Below are 18,102 nucleotides of genomic sequence, written 5' to 3'. Positions count from 1 at the left end.
AATTTACATTTTACCCGAGATATACAATATTTCTTTGAGTAATAAAGGTGTGCATCACGTATGCTACAGATGCTGAAACACATGATGTCACGCCGAATGATTTACCGAGAAATGTCAGTAGCGAGATTCTATAAGTGGTATTACGCTTAATATTTAGGATAATAGTGATGATGTTGATTTACACAGCAATATTTTATCTTAAGCAGTTTCATCACAATTTAATGCCTAATGAATATGTGAATGATTAATCTTAATTTTTCAATCTCGACGAATCTTGCAGAGATTAGTACCGGTATATGATATATGTATTCATGTTTTGATGCCTGTCTAGCTTATAGCTAGAAAACTGCACATATGTACATGTATAATCGATGAAACCTTTTTTTGTTTATTTGTCAGTTGATGTCTTAGATGACATGGCAGAGTTTGGATGGGGTTTGTCAGAAGAGTTGTTACTGAAATCTCAAAAGGAGCTTGGTGAGGAGCAGAGTCGACACAGTGAAGATATAGCGGATGTAAAGGAGCAGATTGAGACTCGTCCAGATATAAGTAAACAATCTAATGAGTATATATTATTTTCACATGTTTAATTGCTGTTATGTTCTTATTCGTTCCACTCAACCGAACATAAATTATTTACAATAATAACAAAACACATGATTATAGTCTGTCCCAAGATATTTATGCAGCACATTTGGACGATTTTAAAAAAAAATACAAATACCTGTGAAAGAAGTGCACTTGTAATAGTTGAAAGGGATAATTTCCAAGATAATTTCACTGACACATTATCAACTGTCACTCAGAAAAATTCACAGGAACGAAAACAGATTCCTTACGGAGATTTATAATGGGGAATGTTTACATCTTTACTCTATTCGGAATACACTCGGAATACATCGCGCAATTTTTCAACGTTATCATCCGGGCTTGCTGCAATACAAAATCTCCGTAGACATCACATTTTTTTAGCATTGTATTGAAACCTGATACGCTAACAGGGGCGTTTCGACTGAGAAATCTTGGAAATTTTTTATACTTTTGAATGAACATCGTTTGAACTCTGAGGTATTTATAAATATCAAGCAATTAAGCAAAATGTGAATCCAAGATGTCTTGGGACAGACTATAGTGAAGGAAGCGCTTATTTTGCTGCATTTATTTACACGTACAAATACATAAAGATTCTTCAAACTTCTTTCTGAATTAAAACATTTTACATATTTTACATAGTGCACAGTCCTTGATTTTTAAATGTCACTATATAAGTGAGTGGGTGGGTGGGTGGGGATTGTGCAAATGCGGCAAAGAAAAGCCTTTGAATGAGTGAAAATCGTGCTTAACTTGAATACCTGTTCTACAGGTTATACGCTATAAATAGTAGCCATTGGCTACAGGTTTAAATATATAAATCCAAAACATATAACATGTGTTCTAGTACCTATGATAAATTAATACAGTATGACGTTGTGAATATATCGTGCATAAACCAAACTATACTCTGTCCCGAGTCTTTGCTTCCACCACTTTTTGCTTGATATCTCAATAATAGTTAATACCTTTGTGCTCAAATTACGTTCATCCTCTAATATGAAAAATGTCCAGATTATCTGTTTTGAAACGCCCCCTCTACTGCTTCAGGTTTCAATACACATCCAAAAATTGAAAGTCTACGGAGATTTTGCATTGCATCAGCCATAAATAAGCCCGGATGATAATGTTAAAAAATTGTGCGATGTATTCCGAGTGTATTCCGAATGGTGTAAACATTTCCCATTACAAATCTCCGTAAGAAAATTGTTTTCGTTCCTGTGAAATTTTATGAGTGAAAAGGGATAATTGTTCAATGAAGATATCTTGGATATACTGTAAACGTATTACATTTGGATGTGTATTCTATTTAGCATTTTTGGCGGAATGTGGCTTCCGCTAAATCAAGTACATTGCTAAATACCATGTGTATATATATATATAAGAATATTGTAAAATATATATCATATTATGTATATGATACAATATTGTATCATATGATATTATATTGTGTCATATATGATATATTATGACAATGTATTATCTGTTCAAATACAATAATGTATACATGATACAATACCAAATCATTATATGCTACAATATCATATCTTATTTAACAATATCATGATAATTCATTATATATTACAGTATTTTATTGTATCATATGATATATATTTTACAGTATCATAGGATGCAATATCATATTTTATATTGTTGTATTGGCTTATGATAAGAATTGTATCTTACAATACTATACAAATGAACATATAATTATTGAAAAAAAATGTAGCATTTGATTATACGATATGGTGTCAAAACAGTATTAATGAATATCCAAGATCATTAACTTACTATGATTTTCATATGATATGATAAAGACGATGTCATAAAAGGTGATGCCTCATAAAGGTGATGCTTTGTCAAGGTGAGCTTTGTAATCTAGCTGTGATTACCTATGTTTCAACAGGTCACCATGGATTTAATTTATTGCATTCCTGAATGTACCTATGTTTGACATTTGGCATTCTGCCAAAAACGCTTATTGGAATCGTAATTCATTAACACAGCCAAATATTGTTATTAGATTGCCAGCACCAGGTAGCTTATTAGGTAAAACACCTGACTGGAGATTTAAGGGGCCTAGATTCGAATCTTGATAGTCTGCCATTGATTTCTCCCATTTCGTTACAATATATATATTTGAAACAGGGTCACTTGTACATGTATAAACAAACGAAGTGCACTGCTGGGTTCGTTGATTTATTCAAGAAGAAAACAGGTTCTAAAAATAAATATAAGCAATACTAAATATTTGGCAATAATCTGTGTATAAATTCTATAAACGATTTACAATAAATGCATATATAATAAGGTAATAAATTTATCGAAGATTTAAATCAACCAAATCTAAATTACACTTATTATAATTTTACACATCTTTAAACTTCAATCTTAATCAAATAATGTAAAAATAATCAGAGAAACATAAATACCCATTTGTGAAATGAAAACCCGCAGCCGGTGATCAGAATAAATTTCAATGAAAGATGTACATGTAAGCAACAAAAATATGGACACTCGCTGCGGTGAACACTATACCAAAAATGGCGCAAAATACAATAAACTGGTTTGACCAGGTGTAATTTCTGGGTAAATACGTAATACTCTTATTTAAATCACGTGATCAGAAAACTCCTTAATATATTTTTAGATATCGATCCACAGGTTCTCAATAATCAAAGAGAGATAACTCTTTTGGGAAAACAGTAAAATTGAAATGGAAGTAAATATGTTCTAGGTATTTAACAAATAAATATATTTAAACAATAAAATGCTTTCTTTGGTGATTCATTCGGGATATGAAGGTAGCGACATTTGCAGAAAAAATACATAACCCGCGTTAGCGGGTTATGTAAATTTTTTCTGCATTGATCGCTACCTTCATAACCCGAATGAATCATCAAAGAAAGCATTTTATTGTTTATATTAACATTTTTCTTTTAGTTAACTGATAAATTGATTATGAAAAGTAAGTAAAATTCACTAAATTACTGTCAATGTACGTAAGTACGTTAGCTAAAAGAAACAGCCAAATCGCCTCCTCTGAGACTTTGAGTCTGACATCGTCATGATTATTTTGTGCAGTCCGTGATTTTTTCTAGGTCGCTGTAGGTTTGGATCAATTGATAAACAGGGCGTGTCTATATCTGTCCTGTCAGTTTCTTATCAGTTTCAGCAGCTGTAGATTTCGACCAATCAATAAATGGGGCGTGTAGATTTCAGTCTGGCTGTTTCTATAGAGCTATGAATTAAATATAGGTTACCGTAAGAAATAAAGGGAATAATACTTTGTAGATGTAAATATATGAAAATATGACCCCTATTACATATTGGTACTGAATATATATGACCTGTAGGTGCATGAACCCCTGGACCTGACAGATTTGTTAGACTCCTGCCAGGAGAACTTAACACCTTCAGTGTTGATCTTTGAGGAAAAAGATCATTTTAAGAGGAAAGCATTGTTTTCTCCTCTAATTTGTTTGTACGTTGCAGTTTAGATGTTGACCATTTCTGCAATTGACAGAAAAATTCTTGTTTTAAAAGTTTATTTTCTCGCAAATATTGCATGTCCTTAAGTGAAGTCATCCTTTTACTTTTTACATAAATCCTGCAATTTACCATCTGATAATTAGGGGGTACATATATTTTATTTTAATAAGTACATTGTTTTGACGGTTTTCATCTCATAGAAAACATGTATATTGCAAATTTGCAATACTTATTTAAACAAATTTGTTATACAGATAAAACAAATTATGGATATAATTATAGCAAAGTAAATCCACTAGTCCCTAAGACTTCGCTATAATCAAGATTTATTAACTTTTCCAAGATATAGTGACTGTCATACAAACATCTTGGAGGGTCAGGTCAGAAAGACTCAAAACAACAAGGTGGTGGGAGTGACATAACTGTAAAAAGTGCATATGAAGAAAATGGAGAAAATAATTCGTGAAATAGATATGAAAGTACAGTACCGTCAGACCCAACCTAACACCAGAGTAAACCCCAACTAAACCCGGGTTTACTTTTGGGGTTTACTTTGGGTTTACTCAGGGTTTACTTTGGATATACTTGGAAATTGCTTTTGAGGTCAACTGTACGCACTGAAGTGTGAAGCAGACCCGTCTTTTATCTTAGTGCCCTACTGCCTGTTATTCTTGCCCCTTGTATGTTCCGAATACACAGTTAGCGTCTGTTTTCAGGGGTATCCTTCTGACTGGGTTTACTCTCTGTGTCCACTCTGGGTTTACTTTGGGTTTACTCTGGGTTTAGACCCGGAGTAAACCCAGAGTAAACCCAAAAAGTAAACCCAGGGTTTAGTTGGGGTTTACTTTCTGTTAGGTTGGGTCTAATCGGTACTGTAAGCAACAGTATGAAGAAATTTCAGTTATTTTTATACTCATAATCCCTGGGGGTTATACAATGGCCATAGGTGGGGGATCCAATTTAACATGCTATATGGTCTAAGGCTATATATACAATTTGTTATTATACCCCTGGTACTTGAATAAATTAAATGCTTGCTAGTTTGATATACGTGTTTATTGTAATTGTTACTTTGCTTTATAGAATTTCTAAGAACTGATGATGCTTTCGTACTGAGGTTCTTACGTGCCAGGAAGTTTGACACAGTAGAGTCCTTTAAGTTACTGGCTAGATACTTTGAATTTCGCCAGAACAACCCAAGTCTTTTTAAGAACTTTATTGCTTCTGAAGCTGGTATCAAAGCCTCACTGTATGATGGTCTTCCTAGCGTCTTACCAAACTGTGACCAGAAAGGCAGGAAGATCATTGTGTTGTTTGCTGCAAACTGGGACAATGGCCGTTACCAGCTTCCGTCGGTGTATAGAGCTATACTGCTGACATTGGAAAAACTTATTGATGATGAGGCATGCCAAATAAATGGATTTGTTTTCATCCTGGACTGGAGCCAGTTCACATTTAATCAATCAAGATCACTTAATCCAAAGGTTTTAAAGCAAATGGTTGAAGGACTTCAAGTGAGTACATGTTAAGAAATACATTGATACAAGCATAAAAGAACATCATAGAAGTAAATTAAAGATGGTTTTGCACAAACCCGTATTATATACTAAGCCTGTGTTCAAAATAATGATACACAAGTCAATGAACTAATACTGTACCAGCTATATTGGTTGAAATCAACAAAATGCTTTGATCCATTTTAATTATGAAAATTATAGTATACAATTTGACAGTTTACAGGATTTCCATGTTGATTCTTTTTTTCTGTCAAGTTATTTTAATTATTAGACATTTATAATGAACTTTTCAAATAGTCCTTAATTTAGAACACCACTTTTTGGCTCACCAGAGCTTTTCGGATCAAAATTTGTCCGTGGTCTGTCATTGTCGTTGTTGTTGTAAACTTTTCACATTTTCATCTTCTTCTCCAAAACCACTAGTCCAATTTCAACTTAACTTGACACAAAGCATCTTTCGGGAAAAGGCTTTCAAGTTTATTCAAATAAAGGGTCAGTTCCCTTCAAAGGGATTGATATCAATTGTAAGGAGAGTTAAAATAGGCTTAGGTGTTAAATCTTCTTCTCCAGAACCACTGGGCTAAATTAAGCTATACTTGGTACAAATGCATCCTTGGGGGAAGGGCTTTCAAGCTCGTTCAAATGAAGGTCCATTTTCTCTTCAAAGGGTATATATAATTAGAAAAAAGTGAACATTGGGTTCCATGTTTTAAAAAACTTCTTCTCAAGAATCACTAGGCCAATTTCAACCAAACTTGGTACAAAGTATTCTCCGAGGAAGGGCTTTCAAGTTGATTCAAATGAAGGGTTAGCTCACCTTCAAATGGGAGATAATTAAGAAAAAGTGAAGGTGTAATGAGAAAATTTAGAAATTTTCTTCTCCAGAACCATTGCTTTCTGATATTTTTATGGCAGATTTTAATTTTTTCAAATAGTGACCCCAGGGGTCAGAAATGGGCCCTAATGGGGTTAAAGTTTATAAAAGAAATAAGTAGGAAACAATTAGATAAGATTTGTTTAGCTGGATTACTCGGTAAACATTTCTGTAGGAAATTTTGAAAAAAATTGAATTGATTGGACAATTTGTGTGATTTCAAAGGTTGATGCTTGTGTATTCTCATCCTACAATTAGATAATTCTTCTGAAGAATCAAAAGGCTATACTATTTGTGCAAATAGATTGGAATAATGCTATCATTATACCAAAATCTAAGTTTATAAGTATCGCTTTTAACCCTGCAAACCATGATAAGGCAGTTTGAGGGGTGTTTAATTACTGTGGTTTCATTAATTTTCAAGGGCATCAATTTTCGTGGATAAAGTGAAAATCACAGTTTCAAGGATACGTAAATTCGTGGCCAATGACCCTATCAATACAAAATGTTAATAAAAAATGCACTTCAATGAATATTTAATTTCGTGGATCAACTAAACAACGAAATCCACGAAAATTGGTATTCAACAAAAATTGATGAAACCACAGTATAGGATTAAATATACAGTAGTATAGAAGAAAATCTTTTGAAGCAAACTGCTAGTAGCTGGGGCTGGCACATGATGAAACAAGGATTTTTGTTTATATGTAATACATGTATAATGTAAATTTTGATTTCAATGAATATACTGATACATGTACTTTGTTTGTGTTTTGATGTTTTGTGTGATAATTTTAGGACTGTTTTCCGGCTCGATTTGGTTCCATACACTTTGTTAACCAACCCTGGTACATAGAGGCAATATGTAAAATCATTCTACCATTCCTCAAAGAAAAAAGTAGAAGAAAGGTAGTTCTTGTTGTTCATAAATTAATTTTTCCCTAATGTAAAAATGTGGACTTCTATTTTGATATCTGTGCTAGTATACCATATTGTTTGTGTTGAAGAATAACATACTGAATTTCTTTAATTATGTTTTCAAATTACTTTTATATTTCAAATATTTTGTATGAATATAGATATAAAATTCCTATTAAGAATAAGAATATATTTGATTTAAAACTTCTTCTGACTACTGTCAAAAATAATTCGGCTGCTGACTTGCAAACTGTGACTTGAAATTGAATGCATGATTAATTTTTGGGTAGATACATATGCATGGAATAAACTTGGGACTACTTCACCAGTTCATCAGTAAAGAAGTGTTGCCTGCTGAGCTCGGAGGAACACTTCCTGAGCACAATATCACGAGCTGGGCAAAGGAGCTGGTGGGAGACGAGAACTTTAGCTTTGGAGACAAGCATATATACTGGCCAGATCACTGTTTCTTCAAGTAAGAAAAGATGCATACAAGTACATGTACAGTATACCCTATTTATAAGGTATTTCAGGAGACTTATTTATTTACTGTACTATATACCCATGATTGTATATTTAATTAATGAAATATTTTCCATGTTGTTTCATGAAACACATGTTGTGTAGAAAAGTACATATCACATTTCAGGGTTATGGAAATTTTTCCTTCAAAAATCATTACCTCTTAACCCCATATGAGCTGGAAACATTAAAAGAGGAATTTCATTATATTTACATCTCTCTTTGAATATCTCCTCAGTTATCCATATAAAGTGAGTGTAAATGCAATAATTACATGTAATATAGTTGTAAATCAGTTGGTATAGTTCGCCAATGTATATACCAGTATAAATTCCCACAGGTGGTAATGCTAACATTAAGTGACATAGCTCCAGCCCAAATTTTCTTTCTGCAATGAGGGACCACTTGATCGGAAGCTCACTATCTCTCTCCTGTCAAAGTATCATGTGGAATCATGTCACATTTGTTTTCTGACAATGTTTCTGTACTATAAACAACTCTGAAAATAGAAGTTAAACTGGGGATTTTTCCTGTTTTGGATAATACATAAAAATAATAATCAAATATTTTAATTGTTATACATGTATATATAATTAACATTTTTAAAAGTTGCAAGTTTGAATTTAGAATTTGAAAATATTTAATGTGATTCCTAAAATGAATATCTGTAGCAAAATAACACCAAAGTATTTCTTGTTGTCACTGTACCCAATTTGGCTCTGATGACATTGTTGTGGTTTTTTTTCAGGACCAGGTCCAAGTCCTTCCCCACTTTTCACCTGAAACAAAATTTGGATCAGAATGAGATTAACAGTAGATTAGATGAGGAGTTCTTTCTGATCGACTAGTGAAGTGGCTCTTAACAACTAGCCTGTTCATAGAAGATTTGTTTTGACCAATTTGAGATTAAACAAAAAGAGTAGAATTTTTAAATGTCAAGTGTACCTTGTATTGCTAATATAATAGATTTTACAGCAATATCTCAGAGTGTGTGCATGTGTGTGTTGTATATGAAGAGTATCATTTTTGGAGATTTTATGTTCCTTGCTAAAAACTTAGTGCATGCTGAAATTTATGTTGTTATGTGTCACATATGGTATTGTAATTGATGATATTAATTGTGTATTATATGTGTATATTTACATTTTCCAGTGTCATTGCCTGTGATAACACTACGTATCGATTTTGTACTATAAAACCCATAACTACAAATTGGGGCGTCAGTGGGGTTTGCTTATTTATATTTAAATAGTTAATTGTACAATGGCTTAAAATAATATATTAAATATAAGTAATAACTAATCATTCTTTGAATATTATGAGATGATAATTCCGGTCGGGGCGTGATCAAATCTATCATAAAGCCCTTCGGGCTTTATTGGATTTGATCACACCCCGACCAAAATTATCATCTCATAATACTCAAAGAATGATTCCTTATTCCTTATATATTGAGAATATGGTAATTTAAGTTATTGTAAATAAAGAAGATGGGGGAATAAGATGGCGCAAATGCCCATCTGGTTTAGTAGTGAAATACAATATTGAATTTACTTTTTCCCAATTAAATCCATGCAAATACCGGTATATTATAATACAAGTTTGCAAAAGCACAATTTCTAACTATATTGATGTTTTAATAAATTTAAAAAAAGATAAGAAAAAAAAATATTGCCTGAATTTTTGGTAGCATCGAACCCATAACATAAAACCCTCGATATATAAAGTTAGCATATGTCGGGTACTCTAACCACTGAGCCATTTCAGACACATCAAAGTAGGCTGTTTAAATATTACATGTGACTTTGATCACGAATTTACAGACTTGTATTATTTTTTGAAAACGTTCAATTGTTGGGATACAAAATGATATTTTTATTGTATAGTGGGTCATCTCTCCACGTTTTTGTTGATTGAAATCGGTTTGTTTTCCGATAGACCTTATTCAGACTATGAGAAAAATATGAAGCACAGACCCACTCTATAAAAGAAAATGTCTTGAAGTTCTAAAAATTGACAGTATTTGCAGGTTTTGATACGTATACGCCTGTTTGAGTTGACATATTCCAAGTATTGAACATATTTAGAGGATAAAATTCAATGATATGTTAAATATATATTGTTTTAAATGATTTTTTTAAAACAGTATCAGATTTATTCATATTTTAATTTTTCAGTAGCTTGTCCAACCGTGTATGGCTATTTTACACCCCTTATCCACCCATCTTCTTACAGCTTTTAGCATATTTAGGTACGGGTACTTCACCAAGAATAAATACTGGTATGATGAATTGTCTGATGTGTTGTCTAAGACAAAAAGTGTACAGTGTTTTTTTGGGATATTGCATATTGGAAATGGGTACCAGTTTGCTTCTGAATGAGATTGTTAAAAATGCCACCAGCAAAGTTTACATTTAATACATATGTATTAGGTTTTTTTTAATCTATTGTTTTAATTCAAGATATATTCATAGCCTGTAAAATACACAAATCCATAACTGGTTTGGATATTAAATCCATGATATAAATACTGTGAAAAAAATATTTGATTCTGACTTGAAAAAATGTTTGTCAAGTCAAATGTTTTGTTAAAAAAAATTTGAACACTGTTAATCAAAAGGGCTTCTTGCTTTTTTCTGAACACATGTATATATCATGAAATCCAACATGTACCTTTATTGTGAGTAACTTTACAAAAGTAACTTTGCACATTCCAAGGGGTCTGCCCCCTTCCAATTAAGTCAGTCATGAATACTTTTTGTGTATTATGTAGTGTCAGTAGGTTATCTTTCATACATGTTCACTTATATACCTGTTAGGCTGTACATGAATGTACATGTTCACTTGTACAGTATAAGTCACTAGATAAAGAATCAGATAACTCTTTCTTCTCTCATCACTGACTGGTTCTGAAACTCAAAAATTTAAAGTTACTTTATATGTCATCCTAATATAAGTGTTGATAAATCTGTGTAGTTAGAGCACACATCTTCAGTGAAATTATGTTCCTGGGTCCCATTCCCTGTTTTCTTTTCTTGAACAACAGACTTCAAAAACTCATGGAGACAGAACTTATTTTATGATAAAGTTTAATACAATGAACTTTGGTAGTTTGGGCTGTTGACCATATCATTTGACAGCACTGCCTGATCAAAGCTACTGTCTTTTATCTCTCCAATGTATTAACTTTTAAGTAAAAAAAAACCCATGCTCTTTAATGTCTAATGTACATTAAGTAATGTATACCAATTTTATTTGTTAACTTACTACATATAAAGTTAATGCATTGGTTTGTTGTAAAACATACCATTATATATCATTCATATCATATTTATAAAACTTATATATTGTGCATTATGAAGGATTTTGTCATTGGTTTTTTTTATCCTATATTGCCAGGCAAGCAATAATATGTGTACCAAAGGCTTTGCTTTCTTATTGTTAAGATTATATTCTTTGATGAAGCTCTTAAAATTGTACTGTTGTGTGTTTGAGAGTTAGTTTTTAAATTCTGCATTGTTGCATGAGAGCCACAAGGATAATTATTATATTTTTTTCATATGGTTCAGTTACTGTGATGATTTAGTTCTTCATAATAAGGTCTCAGTTTTTTTAAAACAGGGTTTTACATGAATATAATCCAGTTATTGAAATGGCAGGTAGGTGGATGGCTGCCTTTTGTCTGGATAACTCCTCCTACAGTTTTCAAAATAAGACATTTTTTGTTTTGCAGATCAATTTAACCTATATCACAGATGTGCATACTACTTGCATTTTGATTTTAACCAGGTTTTCAAAAGAAAAATCCGGTTAGAGAAAAAGTTTTTAAAAAAAAAAAGGCAGGCAGCTGCCAAAAAGGTACCCCTCTTGTACGCATAACCACTTCTACAGTTTTCAAGATAGGAAGTTGATGTTTTGCAGATCAATTGGACATATATAAGAAAAGTGCAATATATTTTGGATTTGGATTTTTGATAATTTATGAAAAAAATACAAGCTGTTAACTTAGTCTTTTTTCTTGCAGAATATTGCACATAAGGTGCCCCTAGATCAATTTTACTTATTTCAGAAATGTACATACTGCTTGCATTTTTATTTTTAATAATAATTTTATTGGTAAATAATTTTATATATATATTTATATATATATATATATATATATATATATATATATATATATATATATATATATATATATATATATATAACACCATCCCATTGCTAATACAGTGTACATGTACGAAAGATAAATACATTTTGACATTCTACTATGCACAAGGATTTGAGAAATGCAAGTGCATATTAATTTATTAATTTGGTAAAAGAAAAATTTAAATTTAAACAATGAAATGCTTTCTTTGATGATTTATGCGGGTTATGAAGGTAGCTTTCATTGCTATCGGGGGTTATGTATTTTTCTGCAATGTTGCCACCTTCATATCCCGCATGAATCGCCAAAGAAAGCATTTTATTGTTTAAATGATATAGCATACACGTATATTAAATATAAAAAGAAGAGAAAACCAAGGATGGGATCAAGGTTGTTTATTACAAGTAAATTGTAATAACACAATTATTGACATATTTCTCCAGCCTCTGCATCTCTCTGTGAGCGACTTCGATCTTCTTCTGAATAAGGGCCTCCTCCCTTCTCTGCTGAGCCAGCTTCTGTTTCTTGGACTGGACTTTTTCCTGATCGTCTGTGAAAGAAAAACCGTTACTTACACATATAAACATTTATTAAAATAGATGCTTGTGCATTATACAGATTAGTCTTTCAACTAACATCTAACAAATTTCACTTTTGTTACATTTATTAAACATATGTAATCATATACATTCAGTGCTGCCATAACCCACAAAAAGTAACTTCACATTTAATTGTTATTTAAACAACAAAATAGTTATATGCTAATTTGGCAACAAAATGATATAGAAATCGGATGTTCAAATTATATATTTTCATAGAGTGGGTCATCGTACCATTTTTTAAAGAACGAATATTGATAACACATATTAACGTCTATCTTTTTCGATTTTCCAAAAAATGGTACGAAAACCCACTCTATGGTAAAAAGTAAATTTTCTTCTTTTAATTTTTAAGATTGGTATTTAAATGGCTAAGTCCAGTTGTTTGCGTAATACTGATAACAATACACTCAGCTATATTTAACCCTTTAAACAAGCGATTCGGTGGTGTAGTGGTAAACGAAGAGTTCTTTGAACAAATGTCGCTGTTAAAGCGGGTGTTCGAATCGTACGCGTTTTGGGGTTTTTTGTTTATCTTTTTGTTTACATTGTTAAAATGTAATTAATACTATACATTGTTAAAATGTATTTTTCTTTTCTTTTCTTAATAATTAAAGATTTGCTAATAATAACTTGAAATTATTTGATATGCGTTTTTTACTACTTTTATAAAATATGAAATGTATGTTATTCTCTTTAAGATTGCACGATTTCATATTGTAAACCGATGGTTGTTGTGCATGCAAGAAACTATTAAATGGCAAGAAAAAAAAAATTCACATCTCTGAATCCTTGAGAGTCTTGTTAACACAACAGGGACATACGGTGGACAAAAGCATGTAATTGTGCTCAAAATGCAAAATACAAGCTAATTCGAACGTACAGTGTGCGCCTAATGAAAATTCAACGATTAACTAGGCATGTATTTCACTTCCAATTGTATCGGCAGGAAAATCACATTACAAATGCGTGTTTTGTTGTGAAAGAAAAAGCATAGTAGTTATACCAGAAGACACATAGACCACTCAGACCAATGACCAACACAAAGTATGACCAGTGACGAATAACAAGTCCCCTTGTTATACATTAGTGGTTTGACTACCGCTGTCTTCCGTGTGGTATATATCATAGGCGTCGGAACCGGGGGGGGGGGGGGGGGGCGCTACCTTTTTTTTGCAAATGTATACATACCAAAGACCTTTTTTTGCTTGTCAATATTTTGTACAAGTCTAGCCCCCCCCCCCCCCCCCCCCCCCCCACTTTCAATTTGATTTCGACGCCTTTCATTTTTTGGGGGGAAAAACTTGTTTTAGATACCTACAAAAGGTGTTACCTAAATTCCTCCTGTTTCCGAAGCAGAAAAAATCGACTCTTCCATACTCTTTGTCGACTCCCCTGCGTTAGGGGTTGTATATGATGACTGAGGTAAATTAGTATATAAAATATTTTTAGAAAGTAGTCAACATTGTTGTATTTAAGGAAGGAGTCTTCTCGTCATCAAACATACTTCTTATATTAAGAAATTCATGAAATTTTGACACAGTCAAACGGATCATATTACCAAATGATTCTATCAGTTTAATCAAATTTGACCTTTTTGTTTCCGCAGAAATGTCAGGTCAAGGTCACTACCTTTTTCCTCAACGTAAAGGATGGTAAAAATAAGTGTAGCTCTTTGTAGACCTGTAGAAATTTGTTTAAGATTTGAAGATTCTATTCTTCAATGAAATGATAGAGTATCAGAATGTCTATCAGCTTATACTACTAAATTGGAATAAATATTTATACTAAAACTGATATTGCTTAGCCCGCATTTCCTCTAATTTTCTTAAATTTTGAAGAAATTTTGATAATTTTTGTACGCTTCCAATAATAAGATATTTCTGATTTTTATGTATAATGAAGAATTTATATAAAGATATAAATTGACAAAAAAGTTAATATATTGACCATTTTATAAGAGAGAAAAACTGATTTTAGTGATTTTTTCACTAAAATCAATGTATAGAATGGGCGCTTTAAAAAGCTTATAAAAATGTAATTTGATAGGGAAATCATATCTTAAAAACATATTCTGAAATCCAAGTATCATGTCATAAGTTCACATTAGTAAATAAAATCAAACATTAATGCTATTGTTTTTAAAATGCTAAAACCAATTCATTAATCTGCAGCAATTCTGAATTGCGAAACATGTGATATTTTCCTACGCCAATATTACGCCAAAAATATAGTCTTTGTTAGATTCTAAACATTGAATATTTTTTCTATGCCAAGTCGTATGATAATAAAAAAGAAAGAAAAATATGCTATTTCAATTTCCTTTCATCTTGATTTAATTAACAATTAATCAAATTTACGTTTGACAAGTCGAAAACCAGAAAAGACCCTTCCTTAAACTCTTTAAATGAGTACGTGATTGTCATTTCAAATTTGCCCGTTTAAAGTATATGTAAATACTATAAAATTTAAGCACAGTGACGCCTTTTTGGACATTTTCATTTGGACAATACTGTCCACCGTTTAAATGCCCAGTTAACTCGTACGTTTATTACTTCTTGTTAGAGGTATGAGAAGGTCGTGGGCATTTGCAACGGCTTATTCCCCCAGATTCTTTCTTCTTCTTCTTCTTCCAGTACAGAGTCGGACTCTTCTTGAGTGTATAGGTGACTCTTGCTCGTACAATCATGAGGCCTTCCCTCCTCACTTAATAAAAAACTATTTACAAGAAAGTTATTTACAAATAAAACTATGAACATCTGGGGTCGAAGGAGTTCTAGGTGTGTGAAGCTCCTGTCAAGGCCTCTGGCAGGATGGTAAGGCTGGCCTTGAACTCTTCTAGTGTAGCTGCTGTTGTGGCTTTTTCCGGTAGAGTGTTCCATTCCCTGGTTGATCTTGGGAAGAAGGAGAACCTGTATTGATCTTTTCGAGTGCGCTGTTGGTATATGCGGTGGCCTCCTCTGGTTCTGGAATCTCCGGGTTTGTAATAATTAGAGGGGTCGATATCCACCAATCTATTGCGGATCTTGTATGCCATGGTGAGTCGGTCTTTGCAGCGGCGATCTTTAAGAGGCTCCCATTTTAGTCTATTCATTAAGGAGCTGACACAGCCTGGGGATACGTCTTGGTATTCATTGTACACGAACCTAGCTGCCCTTCTCTGTACTTGTTCTAGGTCTTTTTCAAGGTTATCTTGATAAGGGTCCCATACAGTGGAGGCGTATTCCAGGGTTGGTCTGACCATGGTGATGTAGGCGTTGGCTTTGACTTCTGGTTTACACCGTCCTAGGTTCCTTCTCAGAAAGCCTAGTGTCCTTGATGCTTTGCCTACTGTCTGGTTGATATGTGTCTTCCACTGTAGATCATGGTTTATGGTGACTCCCAGGTATTTCCCATGCTCGACTGCATCTAGTGTGTTGCCATGTAGTTGATAGTTCCTTATCAGTGGGTTTCTTTTGTTGGTGATCCGTATCACGATGCACTTCTCAGGATGGAAATTCATCTGCCATCGTGATTCCCACTCTTGGAGTTTGTTAAGGTCGTCTTGAAGTGTCTCGGTATCCTTCACATTCTTTATTTTCCTATAAACTAGGCGATCGTCTGCAAATAACCTTGCCTCAGAAGATGTTGATTGTGGCAGGTCATTAATGTAAGCCAGAAATAATAGGGGTCCGATGACTGTTCCCTGAGGCACCCCTGAGATGACGTCTAGGGGGCCGGACTTATGCCCTTCAAGCAATACGGATTGTGTTCTCTTGCTAAGGAAGTCTTGTATCCATTTGAGTGTTTCTCCACGTATTCCGTAATAGTCCATTTTTTGGAGGAGTCTCTTGTGGGGCACTTTGTCAAAGGCTTTGGAGAAATCGAGCAAGATGATGTCTGTCTGTTCTCCTTGGTCTAAATTCTTGCCAATTTCGTCTAGTGTTATCAGTAGTTGTGTTTCACAAGATCTTTTGGATCTGAAACCATGTTGATGGTCACAAAGGATCTGGTGGCGGTCAAAGTGATCCATGATGGTGCTGTGAACAATGTGTTCCAATAGTTTGCAGCAGATTGAAGTCAAGGAGACTGGCCGATAATTAGAAGCTTTGTGTTTTTCTCCTTTTTTTGAAGACTGGGACAATGTTAGCAGCTCGCCAGTCGTCAGGAATGGTTCCATTGTCCAAAGATTTCTGGTAAATTATGATCAGATATGGTGATATGTGTTCAGCTGCTTCTTTGAGTATATAGGCTGGAATTTCATCAGGCCCAGTGGCTTTGAATGGTCTTAGTCCACGGAGTAGCTTGTAAACTCCCGCCTGGCTGACTCTGATGTTGTCCATAGTTCGGAATGGACTTGGTCCCATATGTGGCATGTTATGTATGTCTTCTTTGGTGTAGACAGATTGAAACTGCTGGTTTAAGATTGAAGCTTTAGTTGGTGTATCGCTGTGAAGAAGTCCATCTTTGTCTTTGAGTGTAACAATGCCTGTGGATTCTTGTTTCCTGCTCTTAATGTAGGACCAAAATCGTTTCGTTTCTTTAAAGTACCTGACAAACAATTTGATTGTTTATTGTAACTTACCCCTCAATTTCTCGAAGTCCTCTTTCTTGAGCTCTGTCAATCTGCGCGCGGGCAGCTTTGGCTCCTCCTCGGAGACAAACGTCAGACCGAAGACCAGCCCACCCTTCTTCTCCGTCACGTCCTCAGTGACCATGGCACGGCGCACCTTCTCGTACACCTCCGCCTCCTCCTTTATCACTCCCACCTTGTTTTCTTCGCAAAACAACTCTGCAACAACCCCATATCGATATACACAACTTGACAGTATCTATATCGCTAAGGCTATTAATGATTAGACATTGTGACGTCACAATAAGTTATCAATTATGAATTTAGGCATATACTGGATATTTTGATTATATTGACGTTATTACATTTCCCATGTAATATGTGTAGGATGTTTAAAATCAGCAGAAAGAGATAATATTTATAAATTCAATATTCGTAAACACTACAAATATTTTATATTAACAGTATATATAGATGTATAATTTATTATATAAATTGGCGCGGTTTTAAATGCTAGTAACTTTCATCAGTTAGAAAGTGAGGGTTATATGTACCTCATTGAAACACAGTTCATCATCATAATATATACTAGATATAATTTTTTGCTGTATTTGACCCTCTATTTCCCCTTGCCGCGTGTGTTTTGGCGTCTCCATCCTGTTGTCTTGAGTCGGGTCGGCGTTGCCTTCATCTGCAGGTACTGGTAATAAATGGTAGGTTTTTCACAACAGAAGGTAAATGTTTAACGTGAGCAGTGAGAAGTTTAAATGTTATGTCCAATGTTAATCATTGAGAAAGTAAGTGGGACATACAACTGTACCAAGTTTTATAATAAATAGTGTGTCTTTCCCCTATTCTGCAGTCCCACTTCAAAAATATTGTAAAAT

At 33.5% G+C, this 18,102-nt stretch overlaps 1 protein-coding gene and 1 pseudogene across 3 annotated transcripts; one reads left to right on the top strand and one right to left on the bottom strand.

Annotated features, from left to right (window-relative positions):
- The first annotated feature begins 66 nt into the window (after positions 1–66).
- Positions 67–12,099, top strand: LOC128156684 (clavesin-2-like). 3 transcript variants are annotated; one of them, XM_052818922.1, is made up of 6 exons: positions 67–137; positions 400–549; positions 5,167–5,597; positions 7,273–7,383; positions 7,683–7,867; positions 8,663–12,099. In XM_052818922.1, the coding sequence occupies exons 2-6, from the start codon at positions 417–419 to the stop codon at positions 8,760–8,762; spliced, it is 960 nt and encodes a 319-aa protein (XP_052674882.1). In that variant the 5' UTR covers positions 67–137; positions 400–416; the 3' UTR covers positions 8,763–12,099. The 3 variants fall into 3 exon arrangements, with proteins under 3 accessions (XP_052674882.1, XP_052674890.1, XP_052674874.1); XM_052818930.1 differs by having other exon boundaries at positions 72–113; XM_052818914.1 differs by lacking the exon at positions 67–137 and adding an exon at positions 191–292.
- A 29-nt stretch (positions 12,100–12,128) lies between these two features.
- On the bottom strand, positions 12,129–17,520 carry LOC128191844 (uncharacterized; annotated as a pseudogene).
- Between the last annotated feature and the right edge of the window lie 582 nt (positions 17,521–18,102).

Source organism: Crassostrea angulata, chromosome 1 (assembly GCF_025612915.1).
Source record: "Crassostrea angulata isolate pt1a10 chromosome 1, ASM2561291v2, whole genome shotgun sequence".
Classification (NCBI taxonomy): domain Eukaryota; kingdom Metazoa; phylum Mollusca; class Bivalvia; order Ostreida; family Ostreidae; genus Magallana; species Magallana angulata.
This window is presented reverse-complemented; position numbering and strand designations above follow the sequence as displayed.

Bases quoted from the DNA above. Each gene is read 5' to 3' on its own strand.
- LOC128156684 (XM_052818914.1), top strand. From the start codon at position 241: ATGATTAATCTTAATTTTTCAATCTCGACGAATCTTGCAGAGATTAGT. The intron at 550-5,166 runs GTAAACAATCTA...TTTGCTTTATAG, and splicing joins TGAGACTCGTCCAGATATAA to AATTTCTAAGAACTGATGAT. The intron at 5,598-7,272 runs GTGAGTACATGT...TGATAATTTTAG, and splicing joins AAATGGTTGAAGGACTTCAA to GACTGTTTTCCGGCTCGATT.